This window comes from Xiphophorus maculatus, chromosome 5 (assembly GCF_002775205.1).
Source record: "Xiphophorus maculatus strain JP 163 A chromosome 5, X_maculatus-5.0-male, whole genome shotgun sequence".
NCBI lineage: Eukaryota > Metazoa > Chordata > Actinopteri > Cyprinodontiformes > Poeciliidae > Xiphophorus > Xiphophorus maculatus.
In genome coordinates this window covers 11,471,280-11,491,180 of record NC_036447.1, presented here as the reverse complement: position 1 = coordinate 11,491,180, position 19,901 = coordinate 11,471,280, and the positions used below count along the sequence as shown (strand labels likewise).

At 39.6% G+C, this 19,901-nt stretch overlaps 1 protein-coding gene across 4 annotated transcripts in view; it reads right to left on the bottom strand.

Moving 5' to 3' along the window:
* Window positions 1-933: 933 nt before the first annotated feature.
* Window positions 934-19,901, bottom strand: part of LOC102223593 (lysine-specific demethylase 4C-like) — a 39,755-nt gene continuing 20,787 nt past the window's right edge. For 3 of the 4 annotated variants that reach the window (XM_023333686.1, XM_023333690.1, XM_023333688.1), the window contains 7 exons: window positions 19,846-19,901; window positions 19,596-19,704; window positions 7,871-8,065; window positions 5,788-5,958; window positions 3,811-3,930; window positions 2,290-2,382; window positions 934-2,188 (listed from right to left, as the gene is read on the bottom strand). In XM_023333686.1, coding sequence (XP_023189454.1) covers window positions 2,021-2,188; window positions 2,290-2,382; window positions 3,811-3,930; window positions 5,788-5,958; window positions 7,871-8,065; window positions 19,596-19,704; window positions 19,846-19,901 — 912 coding nt within the window. In that variant the 3' untranslated portion in view covers window positions 934-2,020. The remainder of the gene's footprint in view (window positions 2,189-2,289; window positions 2,383-3,810; window positions 3,931-5,787; window positions 5,959-7,870; window positions 8,066-19,595; window positions 19,705-19,845) is intronic. The other variant, XM_023333687.1, reaches the window with a different exon arrangement.

Sequence of the window (19,901 nt, the reverse complement as noted above, 5' to 3'; positions counted from 1 at the left end):
ATTTATCTGGATTTTTCTTGAGGTCTTGAGGAAACTCCAGATGCTTGATGGCAAATAAGAGATGGCCTCTTTGAGTTCTTTTTGCTCAGCAGACATTTTTACCTCTGAGCTCATCCACTGACGCCAGTTTTGTCCAGTTTTTGTCTTGAATCGTGAAGACTGATCTCTCTGTAAGTAAGGGAGGTCTGCAGAGCTCTAGATGTTGTTCTGGGTTCTCCCCATAGATGAGTTATGATGCATACATAATTTGGGTCATTTTATATGCAATAAAACCAAAAACATAATCGAGCCAGTAAGGCAGTAACCCATAACTTATTTCCTTATTGGTAAAATGTTATTGCCGCAAATTTTCATGACATCATTGGCAATTAATTACATTACGCTTGAGCATTAAAAGTCCTTTGAAAATGCCATAAATGCAGAAGGCAATATAATAATACATAAGCAGGACTGCATTTCTTTAAAAATTTTTCCTGTAGTTTACTCAGAAACACATGAAGACTTAGTTTGAATCTTCAGTCATTCAAGAATATTTACTATGCGTGTAGTAAATATTGGCTCGGTTCAAACATTGTTCGTAGCTGTTTTTTCTGTATTTCTAAATATTTAAATTATTACTGTAAAGTACATTTTGTAGTTAGATCGCTTAGTAGAATGACCAACAATTCAGGAAGAGAACAGTGGTCATGTGATGCACAGGTCTAATTTAAAATGGACAAGATCATTATTATTGGTCTGCATTAGTTGACCTCTTGATGAAATTGTAACTTAGCTAAAAGTAGTAATACAATCTGGCTTTTTTTCTCTGAAAACTAATCCAAAAAAAAAAATCCAATCCTGCAGATCAGTTATGACATACGTATGCATAAAAAGGAAAATTCACTTTACTTCTCCTCTGCTAAGGAAGATGTGTAAATAACGGTGTATAAATAATGCTTTCAGGAAATACTTTAATTACCATTTCAATGTGATGTTCAACATCCGATTCACTGTATCCAGCCTCAGAAACAGTTTTTCCCAAACTCACATGTCAAAGATTCCCTGATTCCTAAAATTACTCATTTATTTTAATCTGATGAAGTCTGTCGTTATCGACATTTCATTTGAAGAAGAAAAATAAACTTGCAACTATCTTTTTCTTTTCTTTTTTTTACAGCAGGTGGCAATACTTCACCAATATTAAGCCAAAAAAAAATAATAAATACAAATTTTAAATAATTTCAACACTGGATTTGATTTAACAGAGCAACAGTAGCATTTCACATCAATGGGAGGCCAAGTCCAACACAAAGCTACAGCGTCCTGACTGAATATTTCCCAGAGGAAGTGATTAACATGCTGTTACTTGCCAAATGGTAGAATTGACATATTCTAATCTTTAAAAGGTAGAAAAACCACACAGGGAGGAGGCCGCAGAGGTGTGCTTGGACTTGGCCGGGCAGAAGCAGTTGTTGAACAGTGTTGAACATGCAGTAAAAATGTAATGGGTGAAAATATTACAAGCAGGGTACATAAACATCTAAATCAAAGCTGGAAACTCAACAAGCAAGTCAACCCAATCCTACCCCCAAGAAAAAAACTTTCATAAATGGGCTGTTTAAAAAAGATTACTTCTGAATTTTTAATGTACAAAGACGTGATTAGTGATTTCAAAAAAAGGGTTCTGTGTGTTTTCCCTGATGGAAGCAGCAAAGCCCCCTCTGTTCGCCTCCTCTAAGTGAGTCCGACCAGACTTCCTCTCCAACCTGCAGTCACACCGCCCACTCGCTCATCACGGGAATCAAACGTACAACCGCTCACACATCAGCATCCACCAAACCGAGATTCCGTTTCATCACTTCCTGTGATCTTTGCACAAGGAATCTGTGTGGGCCGCATGGATGGAAGCAGATCCTGAAGACTCACGCACAAGCATACACTCACACAGAGGGAAATAATAAAAAATTTAAAAAAAACAGAAACAGCTCTCATCCACTGTTAACTCAGTGCATTCGTTCGCCATCGATCTCTCTCCATGACTTCATTTCCCTTTGTGGCTGCGGTGCTCCCATGTGCTTTTGGCAGTCGTACGGAGGCCTGGCAGGGCCACATAGTCATTCTGGAAGCGTGAGTTTGGTGTCCTCTGTCTTTTCCTCTCCCCCTGCGTGGTGAAGAAGGCATCCTGAAAGCGCATACTTGAGGCTGTCGACTAGAAATCAAGACATGAGAGAAAACAAGTGAGTAAAAGGTTCCACTTGGCTTTTTCACCTTTAAAGGGTCCAGCCTATGGTGTGACTTCCTAATACTTACAAGTCTACGCTTCACCTTTTTAGGAAGATCTTCATTTAAAGTGTAGATATCTTCTCTTTTGGCCAGCACCTGAGATCCATCTTCAAATTCCACCTGAGTAAAAAAAAAATAGCAGTTAGGTAAGGTTTTTTTTTAATGATTTAAGGTTTCACTGTGCAAATCTGAGGGGTGTAAGTGCAAACAGATCACTTGCCATTTATACATAATTTATTCGAATTACCAGATCCTGTCACTTCAAGCGAGAAAGAAAGAAGAAAACAAAAAACAAACAAGAAAGAACGTAATTAAGAAAGAGCAAAAAATAAAGGCAGAAAGAAAGCAAGAAAGAGCAAGAAACCAGGAGAGAAAGAGCAGCAAAAGAAGCAAGGAAGAAAGAAAGAGAAAAAGACAAGTCCTTTACAAGTTAGATTCCAAGAACATTTCCCATATAAACATTAAAAATACTGAAAACAATATAATAATTCAAAGAAATTGCACTGCAGATAGTTGCAAATTAGGAATGTCTGTGTAAACAAATATGTTCAGTTTTCTCTTAAAAAGGTCAAAAGTGGGTGAAGCTCTCACAAACTGTTGAAGCACATTTCACTCTGTCCCACAGAGCTCTGAGTCTGTCCCACAGACTCAGAGCCTCTCTCCCCTTTAGATTTAAATCTAATAGATTGAGCAACCAGTAAACCCTCAGCTCAACTCAGAAACCTACTATAGGAACATGTTGGTGATGTAAATCCGATGGATATAAAAGTGTCTGACCATGTAGGGATCCATATGTATTACTGGGTACGTTTTACTGGGATTCAAAACAACCTGTTTCAACTTCATTGCAGCCCAAAGCAGAAGAGCAACAGAGTGATGTAATTGGAAACCTGCACCTTACATAACCCTTTCTAAAGACTCTGCTGTTCACTTCTAAACATAAAGTGTCCTGTTCAGGAAATGTAACTTTTGGAAGTGAGGCCGAGGCTAAAGCTGTGCCAAATTTAAACCAACCTTGACAATGGAATATTCTTGTTCAAGCTTTGGGGAAAAAAAAATTCTGACCCATGTCCAGCAGAGAATGTGCGTCATAGACGCATTTGTGCATAACTAATGCTTGACGCCCGGCTCACTAAATAAAGCTCTAAGTGGAAGCCCTGAGACCCTGAGCAAGGTGAATAATTCAGTGAGTTTGAATAATGCAGATTGGCACCTCCTTTTCATCATCCTCTGCTTCTCACCTTCTTCTCTTTTCTTGACCTATTTTCTACCACTGTTTCTCTGACTTCCTTTTGCTTCCCATTTCTTTTTCCCTCTTACCCTTCATCGCTAACTGTCACAACTTCTCCTTCCCAAGTGAACTCCTTCCGTTTCTCGCTCTGCCTCTCAGTTCAGATACCGAGGGGACCCTGATGACATCGGAGGCATCACGATGACACGGATGTCGAGGGACTTCAAGAAGTCCAGCTCTTCGCTTTGACCTACAGCTTTTGCTGTTGTCAACTATCTTTGGCAGATTAAGAGTTTTCTGGAGCAGGTTGTGTGTACCTGGTACATGTAGGAAACGTTGGATCCCAGGTATTTAGCGCCATAGAAAAGCCCATCAGGCCACTTCACTTGAACAGGTTCCCCGACTTCAGGAGCACCAAAGTTCACACAGTCTCTACTCTGAAAGCATAAGAAGAAATCATCAGATATGTACGTGGCAATCTCAAGGTCTTCTAATTTTAGAGGTGAGATGTGAACGACCAATTATCTTCATTTTTCAGTTTAAATCTGCATAATCAAGATGTTTCAGCTGGAAACATGTCTCAACTTGTTTAAAGCTACTTTTAAACAAATTGAGAAAATCTCTGAAATAACTCAATAAAAAAATTTTATCTGTTTTTTTAAGGAGGCAGATAATCACAAGTTCTACTGGGTATAACATACATCTGGAGATGTAAGTCAACATACAGTTTGTGTTAGCCAATACCTTTAATAAATATAAGATAGACCTTTTTTAAATTATACAGCAACGACGTGCAGCATCTCTTCAACCTTTTCAAAGGAAAGTTGTACGGTACCAGGTTGTAGCTGTGATGCTAATTTCCACCTGCAGTCCCTGCACAAGTTCATGCTAATCAAGCATATAAATAACATTTGAGCAATCATGAGAGTAAGTCTGAGTATGAACATTCACTTGTTATGTATTATAGCAAAATCAGCAGGAGAGGTTTTTTCAAAACAAGCTACTTCATTTGAAAGAGCTGGTTGCCAGTAACAGTCTGGTAAACTGTTTAGATTTAGAATTAATTTCTCGCCCCCCTTTTGCTTAAACAAATTCTCACATTCTGTCATTTTGGTAAGAGAAATAATTTGTGTAAACCTAACCAACCTAAAATGGGAAATATTTAGTCTGATTTCATGTCAGACAGTGACGGAGGCTATGTGTCTTTTATAAAGTCTATGTATATGATTTTAATTACATATAAAAACCAAAATGTACAAGTTCCTGAAAAAAACTAATCTTATGTTATAGGAGCTTATAAAAATGGGGAAAAAAATTATTTTATAGTGCAAAAAATCTATAAAATAGTAAAATATAAAAGGGGAAAGAGTTGAACCTTTTTCAGCACACCAATACTGTTTTCATGCTTCATTTTTCAGTGTACTGTGTTTAAAAATTAAAATAACAAGCAAATCAAGTATCATAAATAGTCACAACTGCAAACTGAAGCTTTGAAACTGGAAAAAAAAAAGTTACAGCTCAGTAACTACACATTGCTAAAAATATATAATTACAAAATATTCCTCCTTTTTCTTGCTTTCCAACCATAAGGACAGCCTTCACTGGAAAAGTAGTAAAATATAAAAGGGGAAGGAGTTGAACCTTTTTCAGCACACAATATTGTTTTCATGCTTCATTTTTCAGTGTATTGTGTTTACGTTTATGAAATCTGCATGGGAAACCTTGGAAAGTTTGGAATACGCTCAGTATGTTTAGTTTTCTCTTGGTGAACTTATAAAAAGGCTCAGTGCCGAACAGTCTTCATGCCTGTGGGCTTTCTGACAAGCTTTAAAAGAAGTGAGCCTTTTTTCCCCCTGAACCACACACAAAACACTTTTAAAGCCATCCGCAAAATACTAGGTTTAATGCAAAATTGCTACTTCAATTTCAAGTGTACAGATATAAAAAAAAAAAAAAAAAAAATATGAAAATACATGCAAAATTTTTTGGTAATTCGAATTCAATCAAAATTAGTTGAATGTAATACACATCATCCTGATCCAGACAGTTGTGATCAATGACAGTCAGCAGGTCTCTCTGTAAAGTTTTTTTGTTTTTCTTTTAGCTTTTTTTTAGAGCAACTACTGCTTAATAAACAATCCACAAAGAGGTTTCTAATAAAAGAACACCTTTCAACTGGATATTTTTGGTGTAAAGACTAAAAGTGCTAATAAAAGGACATATCAGATCTCAGATCTTAATGGATCTGATATGACATCTCACAAATGAGAGGATCAAATTAAAGAAACCCTCACCACAATGTCCTCTGGGTAGGTGTCATTAGAGAAAGAGCCGTCGTCAAACATGACCTCATAGAAGGTCTGCGATGTGATCTCGGTCACTTTGGAGCTGTAGTAACGCAGGTTTTTGTGTTTGGAGATCACTGTCTGGCCCAGTGAGATGGGAGGTTGGCACAATCGCTGGTTCTGGTAGAAACAGGAAGAGAACAGGGTGTGTCGTTAAAATGTATGAGTTTTACTTCCATTGCAAATCTGCAATCCATTATATATCAATGATATTTTTATCTATTCAATGGGATTGTGTTGATTTAAACTGCTGTTGACCCACATAAACAGAAGTAATTGATGTTTTCTTGAAAGATGAAGATGTTTTTAAATCTATGCAACAGCAGTATAATTTGTGGTTAAATGTTCTGCCCAATCTGGGGTTTCAAGTCATGAAGAAAGTTCAAGTTCTTCCAGTTTAAGGATGTACTCATCGGGACACTGAGAAATAAATATTTTATGATATAAACAAACTGTTGCAGTTACAGAAAACATCGCAACTTCAGATGAACCAAACACTACACAGACTGTTTTCTGAAGGGTCAAAAGCAACCATGTGCTGATCTTCTGCTGCCTGGCAACCTGAGAAGAGTTTAGAGCCCTTTCCAAACTATATGATTTCTGCAACAAGGCGGAGGATTGTTCAGGACGCAGCCGAGACGGTTTTCAATCGTCTCAAGAGAGAACGTTCCAGCAAATCTTTCTCCAATATAGTAGTACATAATTAAGAACTGGAAGGAAAATAATTAATTTCATTTAAATTGTTTTATAAATAAAAATGTGAAAACAGTGTGCCATGCATTCGTATTTAGGCCACCTTGATCAAATATTTTGTAGAAAAAAACTTTTTGGTACAATTAGAGCTGTAGGCCTTTTGTTACACATTTCTACCTGTTTTGTAGATCTACCGACTGAAATTTTCACATATTCCTCTTTCCAAATAAACATCTCAAACTCAGTCAAACTGGATAGAGATTTTTTTGCAAGAGAATAGTAACTGGATGTTGACTGTGTTGAACGTGGTTTGATTGAAACCATTCCACTGTAGCTCGGTCTGCAAGATTAAAGTCGTCTTGTCGGAAGGTGAAGTCTTTTGCAGCCTCAGAAAGGCTTTCCTCCATCAAATGTTTTTCACTCATCTTCCAGGGTCAGATCAACTTTCTCATATTAATGAAAAACCTGTCAACAGCATGATACTGCCACCACCATATGTCAGCCTGTATCTCTGAGGCTCCTCTGGAGTTAACAAGGGCCTCTTGGGTACTTCTCTGATTATCCTCTTTAGAGCAGAATCATAAAATCCAATGTTAATTATTTAGAGCAGTAGAACTGTCATGTTTGTCTACGATTAGGTGCACCGGACCATTTTCCAAGACAATTTCATTGCCTTTACTAAAGAGTAGCATTTGACTGTTATTCAGTATTACATTATAATAGATTTAAAAGGATTCTTTCTGCCCGGCAAGGTAGCTTCAGTGGACAGCTATGTTTTGGTAGAGCCACTCTGTTTGTTTCAAAGGATGGATTGAACAGTAATCCATGAGCTAAACAAATCCTGGGGTATTGTTTCAATTTGTTTCATTCTCCAAACATAGCTGGATTTATTCTGAATCCTGTTCATTGCACTGAAATTTATTAAAGGGTTTGAAAGTAAATTATACCACATAGAAATGCATGTAACAGATTTTTATTTCTAATAAATGTATCTGTATAATAAAGTTAAGAAAAGGCACCATTAACCAATCCATGCAATTACATTTTGACGTAAAAATAAAAACACAAAATGCGTTAATGTTCAGCTCAGGCTGTATTAAACTCATTCTAACCTGATAACAACCTAAAACTGATGCATAATATTTTTACCATTACAGTCACATCGACCCTAACATTAAAACCCAGCAATTAAGGCCGACTTGCACCTAAACTTCTCGAGAGTTTAATTCAGCAATGCGGCCAACATAGACATCCTAGGAATTGTTCAACTCCTGGCTGTTTCTTATTAAACACAGCGTAGATCTCATCCGCTGCAGTGAACTGCTATCCTACGACTTACAGCAGACGAACTCCGCGACTGGTGTCTGTGGCAGGTGACTGACACCACATACGGCCAATCGTCTGGCTCCATGGTGACACCAGCAGCATGGGCACAGGTCACATGGAAGGAGGTGGGACAGCGGCCACATGAGCACTGGATACAGGCGCCCGCCTGACGCTTCCCTGCACAGCGGCTGCGACAATAGATGCATTTCTGTAAACACACACAGACGATACCAAGCCGTCAGTCGCACAATCTGAACCTTTCTGCTCTGGGTTCACAGCAAACATAAAATCCAAATAAAGAGTTGTTTATCAACCTGTTGGAAAAAAAAATAACAATTTCCATCTCAACATTTTTCTGACAGAGATGCTTCCGTCTCCTAAAATAAAAAAATATACAGTATATATAAATAGATAAAAATTACATCTTACCAATGGTCAGCTGTTAAATATGGACAAAATGTACATGATGAAATAAAATACAGTGCCTATAAAAAGTATTCATCCCATTGAATGTGCTACCCTTTTTTTTCTGTACAGCTATTTGTGAATAGAAGACAATGTCATTCAATAGACTCAAATTACTTCTTTATTTTAATACAAAAAGGCACCAAAATAAATGAATCGTGTTAAAGCAGAGTTTAAAGGTTTCCAGAACAGACTGACACACATACAGGCATATTCAAAACACCAGCTTTGCCCAGTTTTTATACCACACTGTTGAGATTTATCCTGCAGCTTTTTGCACTAAGTGACCCATCAAGTTAAATTTCTCACCACTATGGCGGTGGCCTCTGTCTCTCCCACAGAGTCACTCCTCCTTCTCTTCTTGGGGAAAAAAACAGATGACATCCTCCCATTATAACCCTACATGTTTGCTGCTCCTCCTTCACCCCTTTCACGCAGACCTCCCATCTCACTCCATTTCTTTAAAACACTCATCTGTGCACCCCTTCTCACTTCACTTATCTGCGTCTGCCTTTCTTCTTGCAGTGTGGTAATGTAATTTATGCATTAACCAAATCCCTGGAAAGTCATTTTGAGCCATCTGTAAATGCTATTTTGATATTTTTCGGTGGGTGGGTGGGGAGGGGGGTTAGGAAAAGAATGAGTTTTGCCTTCAAGTGAAGTGAAATAGAAATTATCTGAGGTGTAAATAGTTATTTTTCAGAAGGTAAAAATAAAAGAAAAACTGTCCTTCCTATATTGCGAGGGAACATGTACCATGGTGTGGAAGAGAAACTGTCTATTGACCGACTTCTGTTTTTGCTTTTCTGTTACTCTTAAATGTTTCAGCTCAGGACAATGTCCTCAACGCAGCAGTCACAGGTTTGAGTCCAGACCTGATGACCTTTACACGTCTTCCCCTTCTCTCATTACCCACTGACCACTCTTAAATAAAGGCCACTATGTAATGAAGACTGAAGCTGGTTCAGTTGTGGATAAACAATCACTCCAGGGTGTCGGGTTAGAACAGCTGATATATATGTTCAGGTGAGTTAGTGAAAGAAGAGAATGTCCAAGTCCAGAATTGAGCTTTACTTGGGTTTTAATTAGCTCTGGAGGTTCAGCTATACATATAAGGGCACAGGTGTGTGTGTGGCGTGTGTGTGTGTGTGGTTTCCTATAAAGATAAACAAATACAAATTATGAGAATTTGTCTGTAAACCCTTTCACAAATAAACCTAATTTCCACAAATGAATAAATGTGTTAATGTCTGACTATGAGAATGTAAATAATAATTATACATACATAGTAATAATAAACCCTGCAAATAATAGTGTCACACGGTAAACATACAAGAGAAATAACGCATTTCAATTGCACATGGTCACAATTAACAGCTGCAACTAATTAACCGAGCTTAATAGCTTGATGCTAAACGGCTAACTTTAGCTCTCAACAATACAAGTAAAATACACCAAACGACTATAATACTCAACGGAACAAAGCACAACTACAGCTCTTAGACATTGACGAAACCGAACTAAATCAACAACAGTATTACTTACATTCAATGGACGCACACAATAGAAAGAGGTTATGAACGAAGTCAGCCTTGAGAACCGCAACACTCTACTCAAAACAAGCTGTAACAAATATGAACATGAAGCCACCCAGTGGCTGAAATAAAATACTGCACCTAAAATACTTTGATGAAGAAAACCTAAACTAGAGGGCTGAAAACAAATAATTAACAGTCTTTTGTACAGCCGCCCCCAAATTTGATACTCAAATTTGACCACTAGGTGTCTTAATCATCTGGAGGTAGAGCTGGCAGCTTTATGAGGCGAACAACTGGCCTAGTGAAGGTCCTGCCTTTCACTTGAACCACAGCTGTCCTCACGCGTCCATCTGCTCCGGGTATGACGCTCGTCACTGTTCCAACTTGCCAGAGGGCTCTTGGTGTCTGCTGGTCAACAATAAGCACTATAGTGCCTACAGTGATGTCATCCTTTTCTGTTTGCCATTTCTGTCTGGCTTGTAATGTTGGAAGAAAGTGGCGGATGTAATGCTTCCAGAAGTGATCTGTTAAAACCTGAGAATGTCGCCACCTTTTTCGACTTAAAAGTTCAGACTCGGGATAGACCACTTGTGGAAGGGAGGAGTCCGGCCGCCCCATCAACAAGCAGTTGGGTGTGATTGGATCTGGATCGGCCAGATCAGATGAAACATAGCCCAATGGCCTGGAGTTGAGAATACCCTCTATTTCAATAAGGACTGTTCTCAACACCTCCTCTGGCACTGACTGAACTCCAAGAACAATCCGGAGTGCGTTCTTTACTGATCTAACCTCTCGCTCCCAAGACCCACCAAAATGCGGAGCATTAGGGGGATTAAAGCGGAAGCGAATCTGTTGAGCAGCAAGTTGGTCCTTCACTGCTTGTTCCAGGGCACCGAAGGCTTCTTGAAGTTCTTTATCTCCTCCTTTGAAATTAGTTCCCTGGTCTGAAAGGATCTCATGGGGCTTTCCTCTTCGAGATATAAAACGTCTGAGTGACATTAGGAAGGAATCTGTGTCCATATTTGGGAGGATGTCAAGATGGACAGCTCGGGTGGTAAGACACTTATACAGGATTCCCCACCTCTTTTCGTTGCGTCGTCCCACCTTTACCATCATCGGACCAAAGCAGTCCACCCCTGTTGAATAGAAAGGTGGTTTGAAAAGCCTCAAACTGGAGGGTGGAAGATCTGCCATCCTTGGGACTTGAGGGCTGCCTCGCCATTTCCTGCAGTCCACACAGTTATGCTGGTGCTTCCTGACGGCTTCTCTCCCTCTAAGTAGCCAGTATTTTCGTCGCAGCTCAGCAAAAACACGCTCTGCTCCAGGGTGGTTCAACTGTTTGTCATAATGTTGGATCAGGAGTTTGGAGACAGGGTGAGAGGACGACAGTAGAATGGGATGGAGCACATCCGGACCTAGGCTTTCACATCGGCGGAGCCTACCTCCAACACGGATTAGACCTGAGGTCTGATCATATTCAGGGGCGAGTGTGAGCACTCTACTGGTAGATGGAAGAGCTTTTCCCGATTTGAGTAACGTCATTTCTTCTGGGAAGTTCTCCATCTGAGCCTGTCTGAAAAGGGCTAACTCAGCCTTGTGATAGTCATCAGCAGTGGGAGACTTGTCACTGGCTGCCCCACCGAGTACTCTTGCAGTTGCTTCTAGTAGCTCTTGAAAGGTGTTAAACTGCTGAATGTCAGGAAGAGTCGGTTGGGGTGAGCTAGTTAGACCACAGAATACTGGGCTCCTCAACTCCTCTGTTTCCTCGATAAAGTGGTCAGTTAGTGATTCAGGCCACTGATCAGCTGCCTGCAGGAGGAAGGATGGTCCATGAGTCCAACGACTTTTTTCAGTCAGTTGGGCTAATGTTTTCCCTCTGGTGATATCGTCTGCTGGGTTGGAGGCAGAATCGATGTAATGCCAGGATTTGATATCTGATAATTCCTGTATCTCTGCAACCCTTGTACCTACAAATACTTTATATCTGCAGGAATTGGATTTGAGCCAGTTGAGTACGATGGTGGAATCAGTCCAGTATACCACTTTTTGGATCTTGATGGTGAGTTCTTTCAGCAGCACTGAAGCTAACTGTGCTCCAGTTAGAGCACCACATAACTCGAGTCGAGGTATCGATAGTTGCTTCTTTGGGGCAACTCTGGATCTGGCAGCTAAGAATGCAACTTCTATCCTTCCATCCCCATTATCACTACGCAGGTACGCCACTGATCCATAAGCACGTTCAGATGCGTCACAAAACACATGGATGGTCTGACTGATGGTACTACGATCTGTGTTGTGGTCAGTGTAGCATCTGGGTAAAGCGATCTGGGACAGCTGGGGAAGCTCTTCCTCCCATGACTTCCAAGCTTGGAGCAGATCTTCAGGGAGATTGGGATCATCCCAACCTCTCTTCTTGTCCCAAAGTCGCTGTACGATGATCTTAGCTCTGGTCGTATATGGAATAATGTATCCCAGAGGATCGTATTGTTGGGCAAGAAGACGATAGATGTTGCGCATAGTTGGTTCAAGACAGTCACGGTTGTGCTGCTTATAGCAGAGTGTGTCTGACTTACACTGCCACAACAGTCCAAGTGTACGTTCTTGAGGGTTAGCTGTTTGTTGTGTGAACCAAAGTGTGCTGCTCTCTGACCTTAATTCTTTGGGTAGGTGTTTGATGACAGCAGGAACATTGCTGGCCCATTCTCTGAGCTCAAATCCACCTTCCATGAGTACTGTGTGCAGTCGATTCACCAGCTGCTTGGCCTGGTTCTCTGACTGAAGACTCTGCAGACAGTTATCAACATAGAAACAACGTTCTACTGATTGGCGGGCATCCTCCTCTGGTGCAGTGTGTTTTTGGACATGACTTTGTAATGCAAAGACGGCACAACATGGACTGCACGTTGTACCGAAAGGGAGCACTTGCCACTCATAGATGGTAGGTTCCTGGTCCACTTTAACATCTCTCCACAGGAAACGAAGGAAGGGTTTATCCTCATCCAACAGGCGTACCTGATGAAACATTCCCTTCACATCACTGCTGATAGCCACGGGGTGCTCTCGGAACCTGAGGAGGACTCCCAGAAGACTGGCTCCAAGTGTGGGCCCAGGAAGAAGGTGATCATTGATGCTCTGCTCATTAAAGATGAAGGAGCAATTGAAGACTATTCTGTACTTCCCATTGTGTTGAACAATGTGGTGTGGAATGAACCATGAATAGTTGCTCTCCTTTGCCTTAGTTGGGGTTATGGCTTTGACATAACCAGCATCAATGAGCTTGTGGATTTCTCTAGAGTAAATGGTAGCTTTCTCCGGGTCTTTTACTAGCCGTTTCTCTGTCCCACGCAGCTGTGGTAAGACAGCCTCTTTAGGTGAAAGGAGGGGTGGGAAGTCCCGTTTCCATAACAATGGTGTCGCATACCTGTTTACACCATCGACCATTACTCTGGTGGTCTTATCTTCCAGTATGCGGACTGCCTCCAAATCTTCTCTTGACCTGGTAATCAACCGTTCACTCCTGTAAGGCAGCGTATCTAGCTGCCACAACTTTTCCACATGACTTAGAAGCTCTGCTTCCGGTGGATTGCACTTAGTGAAGAGGCACTGTTGTGGAGACAGTTGATGGCATAACAGACTTGTGGGGCCTTGTAAAGTCCATCCTAACCTCGTGCGAACTGCTGCAGGTCCACCTGGTGGACCAAGACGTACTGGTTCCACTGGCGTAACTAGATGTGGGTAATCTGACCCTATCAGCAGCAATGGCTGGGCACCTTCAATGGATGGCAGTGGAATGTCTCTGAGATGGCGATACTTTTCCTGCAGAACTTCAACTGGGTAGGTATGGCAGGCTAAGTTTAGCTGTTTGGCCGTGAAAGCTTTGTTGACCTGGTATGACTTACTAGGCTGTGAAGCTGGAGCAATTGAGAAGGAGACAGTGGCACCGTTGATGGTGCAAACTTCTTGTCGGACGGTACGAAGTGTGAGATCTTCAGGCTTCCCTTGAAGGCCCAGGCTAAGAGCTGCATCATGTAGGAGTATTGTGCGCTCTGATCCATCATCCAGTATTGCGTAGGTCTCTAGTACCTTTGGACCACTCTGGAGTATGACACGGCACAACTTGAGTAACACTTGGTTGCTTCTAACTGGCCGATCAACGTACAGTGTCTCTGAAACAGAACTCACTAGGCATGTGCTCGGCTGAGGTGGTTGAGGTTCGACAGGTACTGTGCTTATTTGGCTGGTATTAACCTCGTGCAGGATATCCAAATGCTTCCTTTCACACTGTTTGCACTTTGCTTTGAGATTGCACCTGGCAGCCTGATGTTCCCGACCGCAGCGCCAGCATCGTCTGTTTACTTTAATCCACTCTGTCCTCTGCTCTACTGAAGCTGGTTCAGTTGTGGATAAACAATCACTCCAGGGTGTCGGGTTAGAACAGCTGATATATATGTTCAGGTGAGTTAGTGAAAGAAGAGAATGTCCAAGTCCAGAATTGAGCTTTACTTGGGTTTTAATTAGCTCTGGAGGTTCAGCTATACATATAAGGGCACAGGTGTGTGTGTGGCGTGTGTGTGTGTGTGGTTTCCTATAAAGATAAACAAATACAAATTATGAGAATTTGTCTGTAAACCCTTTCACAAATAAACCTAATTTCCACAAATGAATAAATGTGTTAATGTCTGACTATGAGAATGTAAATAATAATTATACATACATAGTAATAATAAACCCTGCAAATAATAGTGTCACACGGTAAACATACAAGAGAAATAACGCATTTCAATTGCACATGGTCACAATTAACAGCTGCAACTAATTAACCGAGCTTAATAGCTTGATGCTAAACGGCTAACTTTAGCTCTCAACAATACAAGTAAAATACACCAAACGACTATAATACTCAACGGAACAAAGCACAACTACAGCTCTTAGACATTGACGAAACCGAACTAAATCAACAACAGTATTACTTACATTCAATGGACGCACACAATAGAAAGAGGTTATGAACGAAGTCAGCCTTGAGAACCGCAACACTCTACTCAAAACAAGCTGTAACAAATATGAACATGAAGCCACCCAGTGGCTGAAATAAAATACTGCACCTAAAATACTTTGATGAAGAAAACCTAAACTAGAGGGCTGAAAACAAATAATTAACAGTCTTTTGTACACACTAGATCCCATCAAATCTTTAAAAAAATGTTTCAGCTCATTAAGTTACTCTTAATATCTGACAAAGATAATCTGAGTAAATTCAAAAAGGTTTAATAATTGAAATTATTTTTTCATTTATTACAAAATGACTTTCCAGGGATTTGGTTTTGTCCGGGATGGTTTTACTTCCTAGTTAATAAATGAATTAACTCTGATTAACCAAAGTTTTGGTTCTATTTTACAAGCCACACTCGGGTTTCATTTACTGCCAGGAATCACATATACTGTACAGAAGCTGTCTGGCAACACAAAGTAAGCTAACATCTCAGAAAGCAACACTCTCATCTGTTATTTAAGAGCAGATAAGAAACATTGCAGTTAACACTTCTCAGTCTGGAATGGTAGATATTTCCTCTGGGTTTGGAACTCCAGCAAATCACAGTGATATCCATTATTCACCAACAAAGAAGGCATATATTCAAATTTACCCCAAGAGCTCAGCAAAGATTCATCCAGGAGAACACAAGAGAACAGAGAATATCTGAAGCAGCTCCAGCTCTGGTGAGAATTTATGATTCAACAAAAAAGAGGAAACATTAAAGTCGTCAATCGGAGAGTTCACAGGAGAAATCTGAGCTGCAAAAAATGAATAAAGAGGTCCATCTCACATTTTCCAAACCGTTTGGAAAAATTCTTCTGTGAACTGATGAGACAAAAGTGAAAACTTTTGGAAGGTTTGTGTCCAGGCAAATTTAGCTTGAAACTTAAACAGCTTTCATACAAAAAACAAGGGGCTTGTAGTACCTGATGTGGTTGTTCTGGGTTCAATTCCTGCTCTATTTGCTGTTATATAAAGACAACTTTAGCCTAAAAAGATGTTACAAAATGCAGTTTTCAAATTATATTTTTATTTTTTGAATGCCAAAAGCTGTCCAAACCAACATGGCCCTACGTGAACAAGAATTTACTGGCAGTGAGTCTTTTACATCTCTTCAGCAACACTCTTTATTTTTAATCTGCAAAAGTTGAAGTACTTTTACACAGTACTTTAAAAGAGAATATTTTGAATCTAAACACCATATAAGGGACTCCAGAAATTAAATTATGATGGTTTGGTGGGTGTGGGGGGGAATAACTTTTCTCCCAACTCTGCTATCGGTCACGCCTCTGAAATCAATCCCCTCCGTTAATCCCTTTGAAAAAAAATCAATAACTGATCTAATTAGTGCATCAAGACAGAATTAATTAAATTTGTATGCCCTCTGCAGCAGCAGTGGCTTCATCTTCCCAATTACCAGCTAATCAGTTCATTTAACTATCAGTTAAGTATCAGAAGATACTGTGAAGAGGGACTTTCTTCTTTTTCTCTAGTGAGATGAAGAAAAAGGCAACATAAAAGCCTAATATAATCTGGATGATGAAAATCCTAATCATGTATTTTTTTCAAATAATGAGGCCTCTCATTTCCTTGCTGCTCGTCCTCTCAGATGAAGGATGTAGGATGAAGGACAGCTATTCTTAATGACTAACTTGACCTACATTTTAATGAAGTCTTTTCCAATACCTGCTCTGTTATGGACAGCAAAGTCAAGGCAAAGTGGCCTCTGTGTCAACATTCATCCACTGAATACGGTTTGACAAGATTCATACTGAGATCTAGAATAATCTTCACTATGCACAAATTCTGAGATAAATTGGTACAATAGTTTAAAACCATCTCAGATGCGAAGATAAAAGGCAGTAAACATAACAGCATTTTAAGGATATTTTCCCAGTGCTTGTTCCTTCTGCTAAGTTCATCTGGTGCCTGTGTTGAGCCATGCGTTAAGAACCTTCCCACAGTAAATTATGAATGCCTAAGTTTGCGTGTGTTGTAGTGAATTATGAATGCATTGGGCTGCTGTGGCGACAACGGGTTCAACGCGAACTTCAAAACATGTGGCAAGTGGGAGGAACATTCAAATATAGAAAGTGGACAAAATGTAAAGGTAAAATATATAATTAAATCTAAAAAGAAAAGACAAAATCTGTGTTATTTGTTCATTTTACATCAAATTATTTAGAAGAAAAGTGTTCAAAAAGTGAAGAATTTTCAGTTTAGTCATATTTTATCACATACTACCTTGGATTTCATACAACATTTTTTTGATCAGTAACAGCTAATCTTCCACTATTCAGAAAGTCTCAATGTTAGCTATTTTTAAATATAAGTGAAGTGTTCAGAAAAGAACTCAAGAAAAGATGAAAAGGATAAGGAACTATTTAAAATGAAACTGAACAGACAACATATCTCTAATATAGAAAATACGGACAACAGGGAGGCTCAAATCGACTGTTTTGTTTTGTGAGCCTTTAGCCTCCATCAGTCATGCGTTACACTAAACGTTAAAATGTTAGCATGATATTTGAACTCTTAGAGTTAAGGTTATCATCTAATTTTTCTATTGGAAATGCACACAGACAATGCTATTTACAGAACTATTGCTTACTTTGCTAATTGCTAAAAATAAGATACTATGGACAGCCCACACTGTCAACTCATTTAAATGTTTTATCCAACCCCACTTTCTTTTCTTAAGCAGCAATTTCTCTAAAATAAATAATTTTTGAAAATATAATTTAAATGCTGTTTGTCCTGTGAGGCTGAAATAAACTTCGATAAAACTGAGACACTGATCAGTTTTGTTTCAATTTGACTGGATTTCTGTGACAGTCTTTTTAACAAAGCAATGATTGGTGCATTTCTAGTTACTCTCACAAAATACATTTTCTCCAGTAACATAAAAGTCTCAGAGCAAAAGTTACTTTGCAGTTTGAAAAGACATTAATTTTCAACCAGTTTCATTCAAATGAAATGCAAAACAAATTAAAATCCCATGATAAAATAAAACGTGCCCAGAAACAGCATTTTGAAATGATCACGGCGGTGGTGTCCAGAGTTAGTCCTCAAGGGTCAGCGTCCTGTTGTTTTTAATATTTCTGTGGCTCAACAGATCTGAATTAAATGAACGAGTCATTATCAGACCCTCTGCACAGATTGATGGCCTGCTGAGGAGGCAATTCAGATATGTGAAACAACTGTGTTCATCCAGCAACGCTTCGAGTTTGACCTATGATTATATTGTGAGGAATTTGACTGAATCACATTAAAGCTGGTATCCAAAACTCTTTTTAAATCTGTTTTTTAACAGTTTCATCTCGTGGCAACAATTTGACAATTATTGTCTGTTGGACAACACAGATTTGATTAAAAATGACAACTCTTACTAATGTGCATACCAAAACTATCTGGTAAAAGTATTGCTCATGTCTTTTTAATCTAGTTTGCCATAGTTGGATTGGACTGGATTGAGAGCTGCAAGTAATAATAAGTTAAAAGCAAACTCACATTATAATAAAAATATTTATCCTTTTGTAAGAAGTCTTATTTAATGCTCTGCAACTCTCTCTATATGTCTCCACGTTGTTTTACCCATTTTTTGCTGAAGGAGATCTGATAATGCTCCTGCTAATGCTAGAAAATTTATTTATTTATTTACTTGTCGGTAATTTTAGTTTTTGTCAACATGTTTTACTTGGTAACAAATGCGATGTATCACGTCATGTCTAACATGTAACTGAATATGATGCACACAAGTAAAAGGTAAAGTTTTTAATAACTAAAAAAGGAGCAGGTATATACAAAATGCACTCCACTAAGAGTCAGTACAAATAGTGTAATCTGGCCGCTAAACCCAAGAAGGTCCCTACTGTACGGTCGCCAAATTGCTGTGTCAAAAGCGTTTATGAGCTTCATGCCCGCCCGGTCTGGCCTTTAATGCTTATTTTGGAAGTGGGGAAAAAAAATCACTTTATGGTCAGCATTCTCTAACCTAAATGAGCCTTAATTTCAGTGCGGTGTGAGAAAATATAAAGTACATTCTGAGTAATGTCGCTCAGATCAGTTTGCATCACTGCAGTAATAAAATCTATGAAATCATGAATAAACTTTTATGTAGGAGCTCATATTGTTTGCCTTGCAAAAGACTGTTTTTTCAAGTGAGACCTCTATAAATCTGACCTAATATGATACTTCAAAGAGCAAGTAATGCTCTGCCTTTGAATCTATTTTACTGTTTGAACTTCACTTTATTGTTCAGAAACAGTGGCTGTAATTTAACTAGCTTTATCACATTTCCGTTATTCATCCTATATTGGGAAGCACTTCCCATACACCTTGCATTCTGCTGAGCCATCATGGTTCCTGCAGAACAGAGCTAACTCGAGTCAACATGCCAGCTCTGCTGAGACACACTCCGATATCTCATTAAGCAAAGACACACAAATGCTAGAAATGATACACCACATAGAAAGCCCTCCCCACATCACCCTGCTTTGCCATTCCCATCAACTAGTAGTTAATTATCTAGCTTTGATTGCAGGCATGTTCATTTCACATTGTTAATTAGGATTGTGAATACTTCCTTAATTAAACCAGACCAGTCCTCAAGGACACTCTGCGTGTTTCTATCTCTCTCTCTCTGTGTGTGTGTGTGTGTTGGGGGGGGGGTGAGTGTGTGTGTGTGTGTGTCCTCTCACCAGTTTAAAACGCTGTATGGGGATCCTACTGGTGTCAATGGGACTCCTCTTGGGTTCATCACCAAATCTCGCCTCTGGAAGTGCGACGGCGCACATCACGTGGGCCCATCTGCAGCCGTGTCCACATGGAAAACAAACCACAACAGCACACACTGATTATTAGGATACACATCCGCTTTATTTGGTGGATCTCTTGAGATTAGGGATGAAAACGCAGAGATAATCCAAGTGAACAAAAAGCATTGCTCACTTGTTGTTTTGGGTTTTCTTCAGGGCTCCACCTCTGAGGTTACAGAGACAGCACTC